This window comes from Pseudochaenichthys georgianus, chromosome 11 (genome assembly GCF_902827115.2).
Source record: "Pseudochaenichthys georgianus chromosome 11, fPseGeo1.2, whole genome shotgun sequence".
Classification (NCBI taxonomy): Eukaryota; Metazoa; Chordata; class Actinopteri; order Perciformes; family Channichthyidae; genus Pseudochaenichthys; species Pseudochaenichthys georgianus.
In genome coordinates, this window is record NC_047513.1 from 10,715,491 (window position 1) to 10,732,094 (window position 16,604).

General features: G+C 39.7%; 2 protein-coding genes and 1 long non-coding RNA gene across 4 annotated transcripts; all 3 read left to right on the forward strand.

The window, feature by feature from the left end:
- Positions 1-748: 748 nt before the first annotated feature.
- Positions 749-5,066, forward strand: LOC117455491 (C-type lectin domain family 6 member A-like). The gene is made up of 6 exons (XM_034095004.1): positions 749-836; positions 1,235-1,341; positions 2,148-2,286; positions 3,327-3,478; positions 4,056-4,180; positions 4,916-5,066. The coding sequence occupies exons 1-6, from the start codon at positions 749-751 to the stop codon at positions 5,064-5,066; spliced, it is 762 nt and encodes a 253-aa protein (XP_033950895.1).
- Positions 5,067-5,754: 688 nt separating this feature from the next.
- On the forward strand, positions 5,755-8,074 carry LOC117455390 (cytochrome c oxidase subunit 6B1-like). Of its 2 annotated transcripts, none has more exons than XM_034094899.1 (4): positions 5,755-5,830; positions 6,546-6,669; positions 7,718-7,818; positions 7,928-8,074. In XM_034094899.1, the coding sequence occupies exons 2-4, from the start codon at positions 6,564-6,566 to the stop codon at positions 7,979-7,981; spliced, it is 261 nt and encodes an 86-aa protein (XP_033950790.1). In that variant the 5' UTR covers positions 5,755-5,830; positions 6,546-6,563; the 3' UTR covers positions 7,982-8,074. The 2 variants fall into 2 exon arrangements, with proteins under 2 accessions (XP_033950790.1, XP_033950791.1); XM_034094900.2 differs by having other exon boundaries at positions 5,769-5,830; positions 6,500-6,669.
- A 1,396-nt stretch (positions 8,075-9,470) lies between these two features.
- On the forward strand, positions 9,471-10,252 carry LOC139434754 (uncharacterized). The gene is made up of 2 exons (XR_011644058.1): positions 9,471-9,854; positions 10,127-10,252. It is a non-coding gene; the product is annotated as an uncharacterized lncRNA (long non-coding RNA).
- Positions 10,253-16,604: the final 6,352 nt, after the last annotated feature.

The following is a 16,604-nucleotide window of genomic DNA, read 5'->3' on the forward strand; positions in this document are numbered from 1 at the left end:
TTATAGGTCTCAGATATATACAAAACATGTCTCTGAAGTGTTTGGCTCAAAATACCAAACAGATCATTGCAGCATTACCCATAATCCCCTCTGTTTCAGCCCTGTTTCAAAAGTGCTGATTCTCTGTCTGTTACTTGAAAATAAGGAGCCACGCCCCTCTGAGAGATATTTGGTTAAGAAAAAACACAATGGCGCTTGAGGAGGAGATTCAGGTGATAAGGTGTGGGGGGTTACCTTGGTTACACAAGCCAAAAAATCGTTATGACATCATAAAGTGGCCAAAATCTGATCAGCTCATTTTCAGATAAGTTTTTATATAAATGGATCAGGACAAAAAGAGAGAGAATCTTTTACATGTTGATGTATAAGAGACATGAAAAAGTGGATTTTGCATAATAGGAGACATTTAAAGCATGTACATATGTCACAGTAGAGGCACATAATATAAATGAACCTGAAAATGAGCATCATAGGGCCCCTTTAAATAATCAGCAACATGGACTTCCATGGTAGAGAGTTAAACTGAACATCAGTTGCTGAACTCTTCAGTTGTTTGGTTATCAGACAGTTGTGCTTTGCATATGGCTGCAGTGCAACCAGTATCATGATCATTTTACATTAGGAACACTGGGCTGTTATTTTGTTCCTGCTTCTGAGCAACAAAGGCTTAGAGGTATTAAAACAACATAAGATAAACTGTTAACCCGGAGCTATTGTGCATAAATGCATTCACTAAAATCAAACTACCATGCCGACGGTTGCTGTTGAAACCATGAAAGTCAACAATGGATCTGCTCTGGTGGAGGAGAAACCAAAGGAAGCATCTACAGAAAAAAGTAATTTCTTTATTCTTTCTTGGCAAAGTGTTTCTTGCTGCACTAACATGTATGCATTTCAAGTCCAAATGTGTATCATTTAAACATATACATATATTTAAACATTTCTTAGCACAGCAAAATACTTTATCTTAAAGGAACTTTGGAGTGCTTACAAACTCAGTGTTTTGTATTCATACTGTTATCCTTTGAAAATTGTTAAGTTCAAGAAGAATAATGCTGTTGATCCATCAAATAATCAGCTACTCCTGTAATAAACATTTTCATTTTCTCTTTTAAAATGCAGTTATAAACAGTGATATTAATATAGGGACCCCTGCAGAATGAATCGGTCCATCAGAACACCTTCTGTCTTGAAATTCATTGTTAGGCTTAACATGTGTCTTATTTTGTCTCAGGCTGGTTGAGTCGGTACAGACAGCTGGCTCATTACTTCTCTCTGCTCTGCTTTCTGCTCATCATGGTCACTCTCCTGCTGACTCTCAGCTGTGAGTATTTCATCACAGTTTGACTTTTAATGCTGACCCCATGAGTAGGCACACTTTCTATAACTTGTGTTAATTTGTCATATTAATCAAATTAATCCAGTGTTATCTATATAGCCCAAAGTACACATTTGTCTCAGTTGGTTACAGTCTGTTTGCGACCGCCTTTGTTTTTAGACCCTGTGGTGTCTCAGCATTTATGTGAAATTAATTGATCTTGTTCAAGGCTTGTCCTCTGCCTTGTCTCATTTTGTTAGGCTTTCCTTTGGATGTCTTGACAATGTTGGATATATTTTATACGTTAAACGATAACAGCAGCCATGACCTGATAATGTCTTCATCTTTGCTTTAAAGAAGTCCAGAACATTCTTTACTGTTGTGCCAGCAGATGTCATTTTGTCATAAATGTAGACTGAATGTCTTAGTTTTGAAGGTTTGAGCGGATCGACTCTTTATGATTCTTCTGAATGGTGCTTTATTTAATTGTACCTCCGTCAGTCAGCTTTGTTTCCTCTCAGACACATCCTGTACTATCCTGTATCCATGGAAACAGGTGATGGGACATTGTGTAACCTAAGTAATTGTCTGTCTTTCCGGTGTGTGTGTGTGTGTGTGTGTGTGTGTGTGTGTGTGTGTGTGTGTGTGTGTGTGTGTGTGTGTGTGTGTGTGTGTGTGTGTGTGTGTGTGTGTGTGTGTGTGTGTGTGTGTGTGTGTGTGTGTGTGTGTGTGTGTGTGTGTGTGTGTGTGTGTGTGTGTGTGTGTGTGTGTGTGTGTGTGTGTGTGTGTGTTTGGTATCGCAGTGGTTCAGATCACCTTCACCTTCCAGTCACAGTCGGCCCTGCAGGAAAACAAACTGAAATATTTGACGCACAGACTGGAGGAGCTGAACCAGTCCTATCGCCTCCTGTTCTCCCAGTATCCCTCTCTGAACCAGTACTGCTCAGTCAGCAACTCCAGCACCGGGGGTAAAGGGGTGTGTGTGTGTGTGTGTGTGTGTGTGTGTGTGTGTGTGTGTGTGTGTGTGTGTGTGTGTGTGTGTGTGTGTGTGTGTGTGTGTGTGTGTGTGTGTGTGTGTGTGTGTGTGTGTGTGCGTGCTGTGTGTGTGCGTGCGTGCGTGCGTGCGTGCGTGCGTGCGTGCGTGCGTGCGTGCGTGCGTGCGTGCGTGTGTGTGTGTGTGTGCGTGTATGAGGAGAGTGAGGACATCTTTAGAAAGTAAAGACAAATTTAAGGTTTGCAATATTTACGGGTTAGGGTAGCAGTTAGGTTAAGTTTAGACATATTGAAATGACAAACTAAAGAATGCATGTTGTCAAATATTCAATGTTGTCGCTTTGTTAAAAATCCATAAATTAGGCGGTCAATCACAGAAATTATAGAATTTCCTTATTTAATCCAGAACCAGGGTTGCTTTTGGCTTTATTATATATTATATTAATTAACATGAGTACCAACACACACCATTAGGTATGTATTGTATTAACTTGGTCTATTTGCATCTCTATATGTCTCCTAACTTCACCAGAGTTAAATAATTTGCATATTTAATATTAGTAATAAGTCATCAGCTATAAGAATTGGTGATACTGTATATTATTAAAATAGTTGTTCTATTCACCTGGTTTCTCCCCCTAAAACAACAATTTGCATGATTATTACAAAACTGCATGACATAGTACTTTTTTGATGAATTAGGAAAATGTTTACACATTTAAATGTAAATGTACCAGAGCTATAAGAGATGTGGGTTCTGTCAGCATATTTCTGTCAGCTGAAACACTTTTTTTAACAGACTTTCTAATTTGTACTATTTTGAATGGTCTCTTTTCTTTATTTTACCTACATATTTCAGCATCTACTGTATTTGTCTATTTTCTATTCTTAAAATGTGTTTATTTGTTCATATTGTCATTTCTGTTGTCAAAGGGCCATTTTGAGCTTGAAAATGTAAACACATGCTGATGTTTTTTGAATTCTTGTTATTGTTTCTTCTTGTTTTTTCACCCAGAGACAGTGTGCACACCATGTCCAGCCGGCTGGATGCCTAATGGAGAAAAATGTTTCCTGTTCAGTCAGGACAGAGCTGACTGGCTCAGCAGCCAGTACCACTGCATGGCACTGGGGGGGGCTGTGGCCACAGTGCAGACAGAGGATGAGCAGGTACACACACACACACACACACACACACACACACACACACACACACACACACACACACACACACACACACACACATACACACACACACACACACACACACACACACACACACATACCTACTGTCCTATCATTTTCTACTTCCTGAATCATTGAACCCACTCTGATTGCTTCCAAATACATATTCAATCAATTCAGTGAATTATAATAATGGGTTTTACTGCAAACAGCCTTCTACTCTTAGTATCTATGTGTCTTTCCTGGAACTTCATTGATGATATATTCTGCGTGTGTCCACTTGTAAGCATTTGAGATGCTTTCCTTGACATTTTAGCTGTAAGGACACACATTTCACACACCATCAGGGAGAGAAGTTAAGAATAGATTTAAGACTGCAGTGAAATATGGAGACGTCGCAGCTTAAGGTCATCTCAAGTTTTGTCTTTCACTGTTTATGTAACACAGTTTATGTCCTTGATGTTGTTCCCAATAAGGGTGGTGAAATGATGTTTGTAGAAAAGGGGTGATACATTGAAACCTTTCCTGACAAATGGATGACATTTCCTGACATGTTTCTCAGGTGTTTCTGTGGGGGAAGGCCCAGAGTCTGAGCCAGGGAGACTCGTACTGGCTGGGCCTCAGGGGGGGAGGTGGTGACGGGGGCTGGCAGTGGAGTGACGGCTCCCTGGTGGAGAAGGGACCAGGGTGAGTGATGGCAGACAGGAAGAGGAGGGGGGTTGACCGGGGACAGACGGGGCTCCTGAGGTTAAGGGACACCCTGCCCCACCCTGATCTCTATTCCTGTAACTCAAGAGTTTGGTCACAGGTCGCTGGTTCACCAATAAGGACACACAAGTGATTCCATGTAGTTGTTTAACATTTCCTGAGTGAAATACATAGAAATAGGTACAAAGAAATTAACTTCATTCAGTTTGCTCAGGCCTGTATGAAAAACGTTCCTAGTAATTTCCACTTTTTAATAAAAACACGGAAAAAATTAAGTTACAAATAAGATGTAAATAGTAAATTGCACAATAAAATAGACATTAAGGGGGTCTAAATAGGAAGAAAGAGCATAAAATATGTGTTAGGAAATAAATTTAAACAGAAAATGTAACAACAAAACATAATTTATTTTTGTAAAGATTGTTCGATTTGGTATTATGTTGTATATATTGTTATATGTAGCATACTGTTTGAAATTTAAAAGGTAGTTTGAAGATTTTTGAACTTACTCTTCGATATTAATAATGAATTCTGATCAGAGTTATACAAATATGTTCTCATTCTGCATATGTATTAATAAGATTTCCCCTAATAAAGACAGTGGGTGGTTGTATTCATTTTATGATGCATTTTCTTATGGGGGAGTAGTGGTTGCCATGGTAACAGATTAAAGACTGTTTTTGTGTTTGTTTCCCCCTCTGCTTCTCCCTGTAGGTTTTGGGAGCGTGAGCCCGATAAGGCAGACAGCAGAGAGCTGTGTGGACGCCTCACCCCGAGAGACGACTACAGGAAGAGCTGGTTCACCTACAGGTGCTCCAACCTACTGAGGAGGGTCTGTGAGAGGAGACAAGCTACTCTACAGTGAGAGGAGAGGACAGGACAGGACAGGACAGGACAGGATAAGACAGGACAAGACAAGACCATGTTGATGGTGATTATTATTAGAATATATAACTCAATACAAACATGTCTAAATTAAATCACACTTTTCTTTAATATACAGTAACAATAATGCTCGTAAGAAATCTCCCCAAAATGCAAAGTAAATATATTTCTGTCCTGTATCATAAGATAAGTTTTGAATAAAATCGTTACTGTAATGATAGTGTCATCTGCTGTTTTTATGATGTTTATTTTAGATGTGTATTAGTTATTATTATTAACCGTTTTGACCACTTTTTCTATGTAATGTATTTGTGCTCATGGCAGAGGATGTTAAAAAAGTATATGTCTTATAGGTTAATTTTGTATAAAGTGTATGTGGCTATGTCTGTAAAGCCAGAGAAAAATAAACTATAATGTTCAATATTTAAGCACATGAAGTTGTATATATGCCTCACACCATTTTATGCTGCATTTGAATATGTGTATAACCATTTTGTGTTACAATTATGCTACATTCATCATTTCAAACATCATAATGGCCATCATTAACTGCAGGTATAATCTGTCATGCTTTGCTGCTGTTTCCAGAGTGCAGTTGTACTTCCTCACTGTGTCCACAATATGGCGGCGTTGCTCTTTTTAAACACACTTGAAGCGTCATTTCTGTTTCCCAGCATGCACTGCAAGTGATCAGCCCTTCAGACCTAAGGACACAGCGATTATAGCGGAATTTCTCTTTGAAAGGTACACTGCATTTCATATAAATAACTTGCTTTTTGCCTCACTTGTACGTTGTTAATAATTGCATTTTGATGTAATTTTTCTTTGTCATTTATGTGTTTGTCCGGGCAAATGGCGGAGATGTGAATAGCGTCCATAGTAACACCTGACCAGGCTTATCGTTAATGTATATTTATCTCCAAAGGTTAACGTCAGCAAACAGTCTTATTATTGTAAATATTGTTTTTATTTTAAATTTAATTGATGTATTACCTGCATTATTGTTATACTTCCCTTAAAAAAGCTAATTGTTAGCTTATACATTCCCTGAATAAATACTGACCGGTGGCTATAACGCTAGCCAAACAATGATTCACTGTTGTATCATGCACAAGTGATACCAAACTCCTTTTGAATAAATATGAATTTGATTATTTCTATCGTTAGTGATAGAAACATACCACGTAGAGCACAACTGAAGGTTTCTAACTAGTCACTAGGGTCGTCTGTTTAATTCGGCATCCAAAACAGATACCAATACAAGCATAACATTAGCAAATGTACCATTTTGTGCGGAGTGCTATCCACTGCCCTGCACAGTGTGTTGTGAGGATAAAATGCCTATACAGCAGACCCACTGTCTTTCTGCTATGTCTACTCAATGTGGTCCACTGGTTTTCTTATTGTGTCCAGTCAGTGTGGTTTCAGTCTTGTGTCACATGCTGTTGGTCCTCTGCAGAGATCCAGCAGCCTGAAGATGTCTGACACCATCGATGAGAAGATCAAGAACTACAGGACGGCTCCTTTCGACGCCCGCTTCCCCAACACTAACCAGACCCGCAACTGTTACCAAAACTATCTGGGTAAATGCATAATTAAAAGATAATGCACATCCATACATCTAGTTCATAATGACTGTACCCTATCAATGCTGCTAAAGATTGATGTTATCCCTCAGGCTGTAGTTTTTCAAACCTACTGATGTAAACTGTATCTTCATGTTTCCTTATCACACACATACTGGGGAGTTGTTTTGTCTCCTGCTAAATCCAGCTCAAAACTTAAACCTAAACATGGACACAGATCAAATCTGCCTATTTTTATTTAGCTTGGCTATAAGGTGAATGTATTTCCTTATCCTCACCTTATTGTTTGATGAATGTGTGGATATAAACTCAAATTTCTAACAGCAGTATAAGGTCAAACTGAAAAAGGTTATTTCTGACATTGTTTGCTTTATTCATCAATTGTAATCCCTTATCTTTTCACCTAAAGGCTTTTTATGTCACATTGACTAAGTATTTCCAATATTCAGTGTGGCGTTTGGATACTACTTAGGAGCCCAAAACAGAGACTGACACGAATAAAGTTTCAATGTGTTTAATAAAGAAAGCTAGTCCAAGGCAGGTACTGAAAGGTCCAAAAACAAAGCAGAGGGAAAACATCCCAGGCAAAAACTCAAAAGTTGCTCAAAAACTGCAAAGTGAACAAAACTAGACTCAATGCTGCAGAAAGGCACTCTGGATCGTGGAACAGCATTTAATTCTCTGGCAGTGAGGTGAGGGCCAGGCTCTTAAAGAGAAGGTTGATTAGGTGAGTGGGAACAGGTGTGCCTCATCTGTAACAGAGCACTTATCTACTAACAAAGGACTGGCTTATCTAAAGCCAGTTGAGTAGCACTTGAAATGTTTGGCTCTATGAAACCTGATGTACTTATATGATTCTGTTTTCTTCATTCCTGGTCGAATACTTATTGTAAGTCGCTTTGGATAAAAGCGTCAGCTAAATGTAATGTAATGTGTTTATTCTTTTGATTAAAAAAAACTGGCAGACTAATGGCTCACCCGAAGTAGCAGCAATGTCAGGGTATTTATTTCCTGATTTGATTTTCTTCTTCTCTGTTCTCTGCAGATTTCCACAGATGTAACAAAGCTCTGTCCGCCAAAGACCAGGACACGGCTCCCTGCGACTGGTACCAGAGGGTCTACAAGAGCCTCTGCCCCGTGAGCTGGGTGCGTTTGAAACGGTTCTTAATGTCACGAATAAGTTCCCATGTTCACCATAAACATAACATCTTAGTGCTTTCTCTGTTTTGAGCTTTTCTCTTACTCTATGCTGCAGGTTACAAAATGGGACGATCAGTTGGAGGCGGGAAGTTTTGCTGGAAAGATCTGAACAACCCTCTGTCTTCATCCAAGTATCTTAATGTGAAAATGCATAAATGCTCTTTCTGTACAGAAGCGACTAAATAAATGATATTACTGTGAACCTTGCTGTCCTGCTTCATTTCATCATCCATGTTATACTAAAACTATACGGAAATTTGAGCCTTGAATATGCAGTTTAAAATAATAGATCTCTTCAGGGGTGTGTTTTATGTTGAAAGGTGAGAGCTTTGTAACGTTTACAGTAATAGATCCCATTGTCTCCACAGTACATTTAAATGGTCAGATATTAAATAACCACGTTTCTTTGAAACCACTTATATTCCCTCTGGTGAAAAAAACAAGATATTTTTTAAATATAAGAGAGATAACAGCCAGATGGACAGGTAAGGACGAACAGCAATGTGTTTTGTTGTCTTGTTTCTTGGTTCCGTTTATTCGATGTTAATGTGGACATGTATATAATCAATTTGCCAAGGAAAGAAACTGAGGGTTACATTTGGACACGTTTTGCCACAAACAAGAAGATGGAAGATGGCAAACATATCCTTCCATCAGAGGGCCATACACGAACCCCTAAATCCTTGGTCTCTTTATTTTATAATAATGTAATTTAAGTTGACAACATTCCTTTTTTAAAGATTGAAAGTCACAATATGGACAAACATCATGGCAATATTATGAAAGTAAACATTGAGTTTGGTGTAAAGAGATAATTGTATTGTTGAATCTTTCAAACCTCAAAGCTTTAGAACACTTTCAAGTGATAACAAAAGGACAAATGTGAGATTCAACTTATCATTGTGCCAAGTAATCATAATTAGATGACAAAATAATAATAATAATGCATCACATCTTTTATTAGAGCGCTTTTGCAGGTGCTCAAAGCGCTTTACAATTACACATTACACATATTAGACATGTAAGAGTTATTACTGTGGACATTACCCACAGGGTTAATGCAGTTAAATTGCAGTTAAGGATCTAATCAGGAGTGCAAAAATCTAAAAAGTAGAAATTAAAATTTGAAAAAATAAACTAGAAAATATAGTTTAGAAACTGTTCAGTATAAATATTGAGGTACCGAATTTTCCAAACTCATAGACTGAAATATGCCACATTAATTGCAACATCATGTTATACAAACCTCCATGATGCAACATCAGCTGATTGTTATTTTATGTGTCACGAGCAAATCATGGGACCAGGGAAACTGCAGTGTGCATTATTGGATATATCCGTTTATATTTCGCATTGTTATGGTTATGTGCCCTGTCTGCTGGCTGCTCTCAAACCATTACTATCTGCACATACTGTCAAATTAAATGTTTTTTTAAATGTAATTATTCCTACACCTGGAGCATCATCTAAGCTGTACCGCATGACCCGTTGCCTCAGTAACGGGCCGCGTTGCATCAGCATCCGCAGCGTCAGCATCACCCAGCAGCTACTGTCAAGGTCGCCGGCGAGATGCATCATGGGAAGGAAAGGAGGACCGTGGAAAGAAAGGGAGAGAGGGGGGCCACAATTGTCCCCTCACGACCCTCGGGAGACCCTATACCACGCATGCGCCCAGGCTTTCGTCAACTCAGCTGACCAAGTAACCGAATAAAGGCAGTCACCATAATAGGACATTGGACTCACGGGATGCGGCGATGATGCACGGATTTCTGAACGTAAAAGCGGAGGGGCGGGGCAACGTCACGGCATCCCAGCATTCCAGTTGTTCATAGGTTGATGGAGTAAACGAAAATATATAATGAAAAAAATTGCGTGCGGTTACGTGCGGTTCTCCTCGCAGCCCACCGTGTGAGACGAATTCTAAAAAGAGGGAGGCACTGCTGCAGCCCAGCGAGGGTATCTTTGTCTGCTAGTCACGAGAGGTGAGTGTCACTTTAATATCCCTTTGTATCCGTTTCTTCCGGGATCTGGGGTTCTCTTTTGTGTAAAGAATGTACCAAATATGTTCAAGTAGAGGTTCGTTTTCATCCCTATCTATTTCCTGTCCTTTATAGCTTCAAATGTGCCCAGTACAAAATGGAAGTTATTGATTATTAGTGTGTGGTTCCCTGATGGGAAAGCGGTCGTGTCCTGCTTGCCAGAGCCGGCCGGTACCACGGACAGCGCCTAACGAGGTGTGTTTCTTTTCCTGCAGCTGACAGCTCCGGCGGGCGGGTCCTGCGCAGCCTATAACCACCACCTGAAGATCTCTGCATCCTTCAGTTGGAGTAAAACACATTCTCGGTGATCATCCAGCTACAATCAGAAGATGGAGGGGCAGGCAAGTGTTTTTCTTTCTTCATACTTGAGACTCACAAACAGGAGGGGATCTTTTTCCAGGGTGTATGTCTCCATTTTTATTTGTCCTTTAAAACATTTCTCCATTAAAAAAAGAAAGTATTTTAACTTAAACTCCTGTCTGTCTGTACAAAGACTTGTGATTTGTGAATAATGCAGGTGTGAGGAGTGTTTCTATATAAAGTGAGTGTCTAAGCAGATCAGTGTGGGCGTGTGAGCCGTATGTATGTATGTATGCCACAATAACTCTGTGAGTCACCAGGAGCACTGCAGAGTTGTGTATAACAGACACTGTACGTTTGTGATTTCAGTACGCATGCCTGCCTTTTTTACAATGTGTGTCTATGTACTGTATATGTTCAGTTTCAGTGTGTGAGAAACAACATAGGTATGTAGCCTATGTATGTTTTGATCTGCATGAGGTAACCGAGGAAAGTCATTTCATTTTCTTTGTTTGGGGTTCAGATTCAGGCTATGTTTGAGATTAAGAATGTTTTCATTATTTGATCAATAAATCACGGATCAAGCTAATATGTAACAATGGATGTTTAAAACTCACATTCCTAGATGATATAGTCGTTTTTACATTGCTAAACATCACATAAACATTTGGATGATAATTATTGGAAAGGCCTAGACTGCTGTTTCTAGAACTGCAGAAGAAGTAGAAAATAGAGCAGAATGCAATGCAGCACCGAGACGCACCTCACTACTGAAAACGAACCTGTTACTATTCTTAAACTCGTACACAGACACACGCATTGTGTTCCTCTGGGGCTGGCTGAAAAGGAGCTGTAGAAATATCCATTTAGAGGTAGAAGTAGATAAGAAAGATCAAACCTGAATTGATCTCTGTGAATGACTGATGCTGCGTGTGCTTTTGTGAGAGATGCCTATGAATAGTTTGGTTTCTTGAACGTATTCATTCCATCCTGCTTTTTGTTTATTTGCTTCTCCCAGCTGTACGCATGTCACCTTGAAAAAGATATCTTGATCTCAGCATGATTACCTGATCAAATGTCGATCAAGTATAACAAAGAAGTGTATGAGACCCTGTGCAGAGAAGTGTGCTATTAGATTGACTGATAAATTAACGCTGTTTGTAAATGTTTGGGTCGTACAAATTCACACAATCTTTTATAAGTTAAGCAAACATTTTAACTTGTTTTTAACATCAAATGTAACTTAGAAGTGATGGTGAAAATGCTGTGAAAGTCAGGTTGAGTCTGTAAGCACAGAAGCAACGGCTAATGCTAAATCGCACACACAACCTTTGACGTTCCTCTGAAAATAGTCTATGCCATTGGGTTTGTGTGTGCGTGTATATTCCCGTGTCGTGCTCTGACTCGGCATCCTGCTCTTATCCCTCCTCGTGTCAAACATTGACGAGCTCATTAAAACACCACCCTCATGCTGAAATCCCAATTGAAACGTTTTTGAATCATCCCATCAAAACAGCTCGATACATTCACCCTGCCTCCTGGTTTCACTCCAAAGTTGAGTTGACACGGGGCTGTCTGGATGTAGGTCAGTGTCTGTTTGTGTGTTTCCACATGCATTATTGCAGCCCACTAGTGTTCCTTTGGTTTATGAGATTTCCATTGTGCACGAGCGCCTTCGGTGCCTTGGTTACCTTCAGCCTGTGTCAATAATGTCTCCTCCCGGCTGTTGCTATGGAAATGAAGAAAGGACAAGAGGGGGGTAGGGAGCGATATGGACATGGAGGGGAAACAAAGACGGAGAGATTTTAATGGAGGCAAGGAGAAAGAAGCTAGGATGTGGAGTTTGAGAAGGACATTTGGATGAGTTATCTTTTTATATATTTCTATTACGTTTTTTTGTTGTACTTGAGACAACTTTAGGGTTGTGATTGTTTTAAAATGTTTTCTATTTGCACACAAACATACATTTATAGGCCTCACACGAGCAGGTTGGATCGTGTGGTCTCATTCTGTCATCATGGCACTGGTTACTATAGTAACGCAGCATCTGTGGGTGCAGCAACAGGCTGCTAACACAGAAGTTTGTCTGGAGCTTAATACAGACCAATGTAGAGCAATATCAGCTAGTAATCCTGTTAGATTTAAATGGTGTAATGGCTCTCCCTTAAACATCTCATATTTGGAGCAATGATAATAACATGTGGAAATCCAAATCAAAGAAGACAGATTAAGCTGAACATTGATACGGAAGAAAAATAATGAATTTTGGAGGATTTTAGCTGTAGCCAACATATTATTTTATAATTGCATCATTTACACTCTTTTTGTGGAACGTTATCTCAGATGTTTTGGGTGCCAGTCATGTGACTTTCTACTGAGTCACGGTGACTTGACAAATAAAAGTGACTGACACAGTCAATAAGGGTGTGTGTGTGTGTGTGTGTGTGTGTGTGTGTGTGTGTGTGTGTGTGTGTGTGTGTGTGTGTGTGTGTGTGTGTGTCTGGTGACGCGCTGGGAGCTTTTTCCTTGCTGTCTCCTTTAATTCACTTTTAACTAAGTGATGTTGATGAGTTTGGATGGAGGGTGAAGAATCAGTACAAAGTGTCTCAGTGAAACATTTGACATTCATCACATGTACAAATACAATTTCATAGTTTAGTATTGGACAGCAATTTCTCTACCCTAATGCCAACTCTTTGTTATTGACCTTCATTCATTCAGCCTCACAGTGAAAGGACAATCCACAGATTGTATTCATCATGAGGAAAACAACTCTGCTGAAGAAGTTGTTTAATGTCTTCTGTGGCTCTGGTAGGAATTCCAATTCCAAAATCAGGCAGTTGCCATTTCAGTGTGCGTTTAGAACGACACAGGCATTTAGCAGACTAGCACACTTTTTGAAAAGATGCCGTATTATTAGACCATTTCATTTGTTGAATTATTCACGTTTTGAATGTGAGGGGCAGGCAAATATGATGTTTGTCCTACACACTGGCCTGGGATTTGGATTTGTTATTTTAAAAGACGAGTTGTGCATTACCATGAGCGCAACACATATAAAATAAAGGGAGTGGAATATCAGAATCACAAATCCTTTATTTGTACAGGGGGCATTTACATGATTACAACAGCAGCAAGTGCATATCTTATATAACTTACATGGATCCATACAACAATTACAAATGTCAAAAACGATGTTGTGATTTTCATATCACTTATTTGAAGGAACAGTAGATCAGTTCAGAGCCAGTATGTGATGATTCATTAACATTATTATCAATTAACCTATGAAATAAAATATACACATTTTAAAGACAAACGTTTCCATTGATACTGAGATACAGAATATGAGCAGACTAATCCACATAAGTGCTGACACACCCAGATACATCTAGAGCTTTGAGTCATTAAAGGCTCACAAGATGTTTTGTTTGCTCATAAATGTCACTTAAATCTTCAGGGAACGTCTGCAAACCAAGGAAGGCAACAACACAGTGAAAAAGCTTTTTGGCCAAAGGGTAGATTTCATTTCCTAAAAAACTCTTGATTTGACTGAGTAAGTCAACGATTCACTCAATTGGGTACAGCCAAATGCAGGACTGGGTTTGCTTTAATGTACCCTTGAAGGTTTCAGGAGCATGCAATATTCAGTGAGCACACCGCCTCTCACTTCGCTTCATACAGTAAGAACTATCATTCTCTACTATATAAGACTTCAATGTTCCGATTTACGTAAACGCTAAGAAACATGTTTTTTCCCATCCATGACCTAAAGGTGTCATCATTCATCTAATGGCTCGTTGTTTTAATACAAGGCTTAAACACAGTTTCTTAGATGTTTATAGAGAAAATGAATCTGAAATTTGAAATCTGAAATATGCCAATAGGTGCTTTCACACGCAGTACTTTTCCCACAAAGGTTCATCAGAACTTAGTTCAGTTCTCGTGAACTAAGTACAGATCGCGTTCACACCGGAATAAGTCCGATTAGGAAAATGAAGCCGCTGACGTCACTTCTTCTTCTTCTGCTTTGGGTTTACTGGCAGGCCGCAAACAACTTCACCCCGAAGTCCCCGGCCGGAAGTCCCCGGAGTTGGGGACTGGCTTCTACTGAACGCCGACACCTCCTCATCTCCACCGCTCCCATGTTTTCTTTTGTGTTGTCATAAGTTAGTCTCTCTGCATTTGTGCGAGTTTATGCTAATAATGCTAATGCGAGGATAATAAAATGGCGGCTTCACAAAACTTTTTGGGAGATTTACGGGGCGTGGTTTGCATTCCTGCCCAACCAATCAGACATAGGAACCTTTTTTTATCTTTTAGTTTTTTCTCCCACGAAAGTCAGTAAAGGGGGTAAAAAGGTTCTCATGAACACATTTTTGTTCCGGATGTTTTTGGTGTACGCAACATTTCAGAACTTTATCGGAACTAAAGTGGGAAAAGTACGGCTGTGTGAACGCGCCTAATCTCAAATTGCTCTTTTTAATCGTTCCACTTTGACCTTCAGATACATTCCCATACATATTTCTCTCTCTTTCTCTGATTGGTCCAGTGTGGCCAACACCCATCTGGCTACAGTGAATCTTGAGAAGTGCAGTCTATGCTAATATTATGTGACCTCGCTCCGATTATTTTGTACCAAGGGCGGTGTATCACCTGAGGCCTCCAGGTCTCTACGCTGTCTCATATAACAGCGGCACATTCTGCCCCGTCAGCAGCGAGTGTCTTTATGTACTGACTGCTTTGTAACAGACATCAGCAGAAACAAAGACACAAAGGAGTTATTTCCAATGCTGAGATCCAGCTTAACCTCCCCGGAATTTCATATGTGGGATCAATCGTGAAGCGTTTATAAGCTTTGACCTTTTTTGACCTCTAATTGCTGTCCAGTAACGACATTGTGACAAGTGCTGAACCAAAAGTGAAGATTTATGTTATTGCGATGCCTTAAGTGACCCTGTAGATGGAACATGGATTGTTTTACTGCCTTCATTTACAATAAGTGCCGTTGGAAACACAAATCTTTGTCAAGGCTGATTCGAGTAAAAAATGCCCCTTGATCTGCTCCAAAGTTGAATGGGTTGCACATGCCTTACCCTTCAACTTAATATCATGAAATATAGTTTTTTCTGTAATCCTGCTGGTAGCAACAACATTGACATTGATTTTATTATTGACATTTAATCGTAAATGATAATTAGGAAAATGCACACTCTATTGGAGGAGTATTGAAAAACATTTTCGAATAGACATGATGTTATGATGGCCTCTAATGTGACGCTGCTCCCATCAGTGCGCATTTAGCAACTTAAAAAAAATCCCAAAAGTTCATTGTAATTTCCTTCATGAATGCATCGTGCCTCGGACGTTTCTGTTGTCATGACGCCAGTGACGGCTCCTTTAATACTCACCCTGATTTCATTACTGAGATGAATCGATGGCATTATGGGAGCTCACACGGGAGCAGATGGACGGCTTCACTATTGAATTTGATCTGCATTTAGCCGATCATGTTGAAGAAACTCATAAAAACTATTGATCACAGTTAGTGTGTAGGGCACAATAAACCATTATAACATCATATATAACACGTTTAGTACATTTTAGGTATTCTTTTTAGGTTTTTAAATACATTTTCTTGAAGTACACTAATGTTTACAGGAATTACACTAAGACCCGGTGTGTCATAGTGATTGCAGTACAAATGATGAGTAATCTTGTGTGGCTGCATGTGTGGTGTGTTTATGGGCACTCTGAGCTTACTGATACCTGATAGTATTGTTGGTGCGTCACTGACCTGCCTGCCATCAGCTCCACCGCTTTACTGCGTCTGTATACCAGCTGCAATTATAGGAAAATGTCATTATAATCTCGGCAGACAACATTTATTATGTCTTTGCTTTTGTCTCCTTCCTTCACCCTCCCTCTTTTTTCCACATCTGTCACCATTTTGTGTTTCCTTTCTCCTACCTTCTTATTTTCCTCTTCCTCTTCCCGACATTTTCTCCTCCCGTTCTCCCTCTTCTTCCTCACAGAAAGAAAAGCAAGTCACAGGTTACCTCCTGTTCTCTCTCGGCACCGCTGTCATCGGCTCTCTGCAGTTTGGTTACAACACAGGAGTCATCAATGCTCCAGAGCAGGTTGGTGATGACATGGTGACATCAGGGAGCTGCACACAGTTAGCACATCAGCTTCCCCAGCTGGGAGCCATTTGTGAAGCTCATGTTCTGCTAATCATGTGATTTTATGTTCCAAAACTCTGGAGTTCAACAACCCAGCTAGTGTGTGGTTCTTGATACTATATTGTAGCAAACCAAAGAGATAATTGAAAAATGTGGAGAAACAGCAGAGATCTGACATTTGTGCAACTCTCAACTGGATTATTAGAGAACA

Excerpts from the sequence above, each read along its gene's own strand:
- LOC117455491 (XM_034095004.1), top strand. The coding sequence starts at position 749 with ATGCCGACGGTTGCTGTTGAAACCATGAAAGTCAACAATGGATCTGCT. Across the intron at positions 837-1,234 it reads GGAAGCATCTACAGAAAAAA|GCTGGTTGAGTCGGTACAGA; the intron begins GTAATTTCTTTA and ends ATTTTGTCTCAG. Across the intron at positions 2,287-3,326 it reads CAGCAACTCCAGCACCGGGG|AGACAGTGTGCACACCATGT; the intron begins GTAAAGGGGTGT and ends TTTTTCACCCAG.
- LOC117455390 (XM_034094899.1), top strand. The coding sequence starts at position 6,564 with ATGTCTGACACCATCGATGAGAAGATCAAGAACTACAGGACGGCTCCT. Across the intron at positions 6,670-7,717 it reads CTGTTACCAAAACTATCTGG|ATTTCCACAGATGTAACAAA; the intron begins GTAAATGCATAA and ends TGTTCTCTGCAG. Across the intron at positions 7,819-7,927 it reads GCCTCTGCCCCGTGAGCTGG|GTTACAAAATGGGACGATCA; the intron begins GTGCGTTTGAAA and ends TCTATGCTGCAG.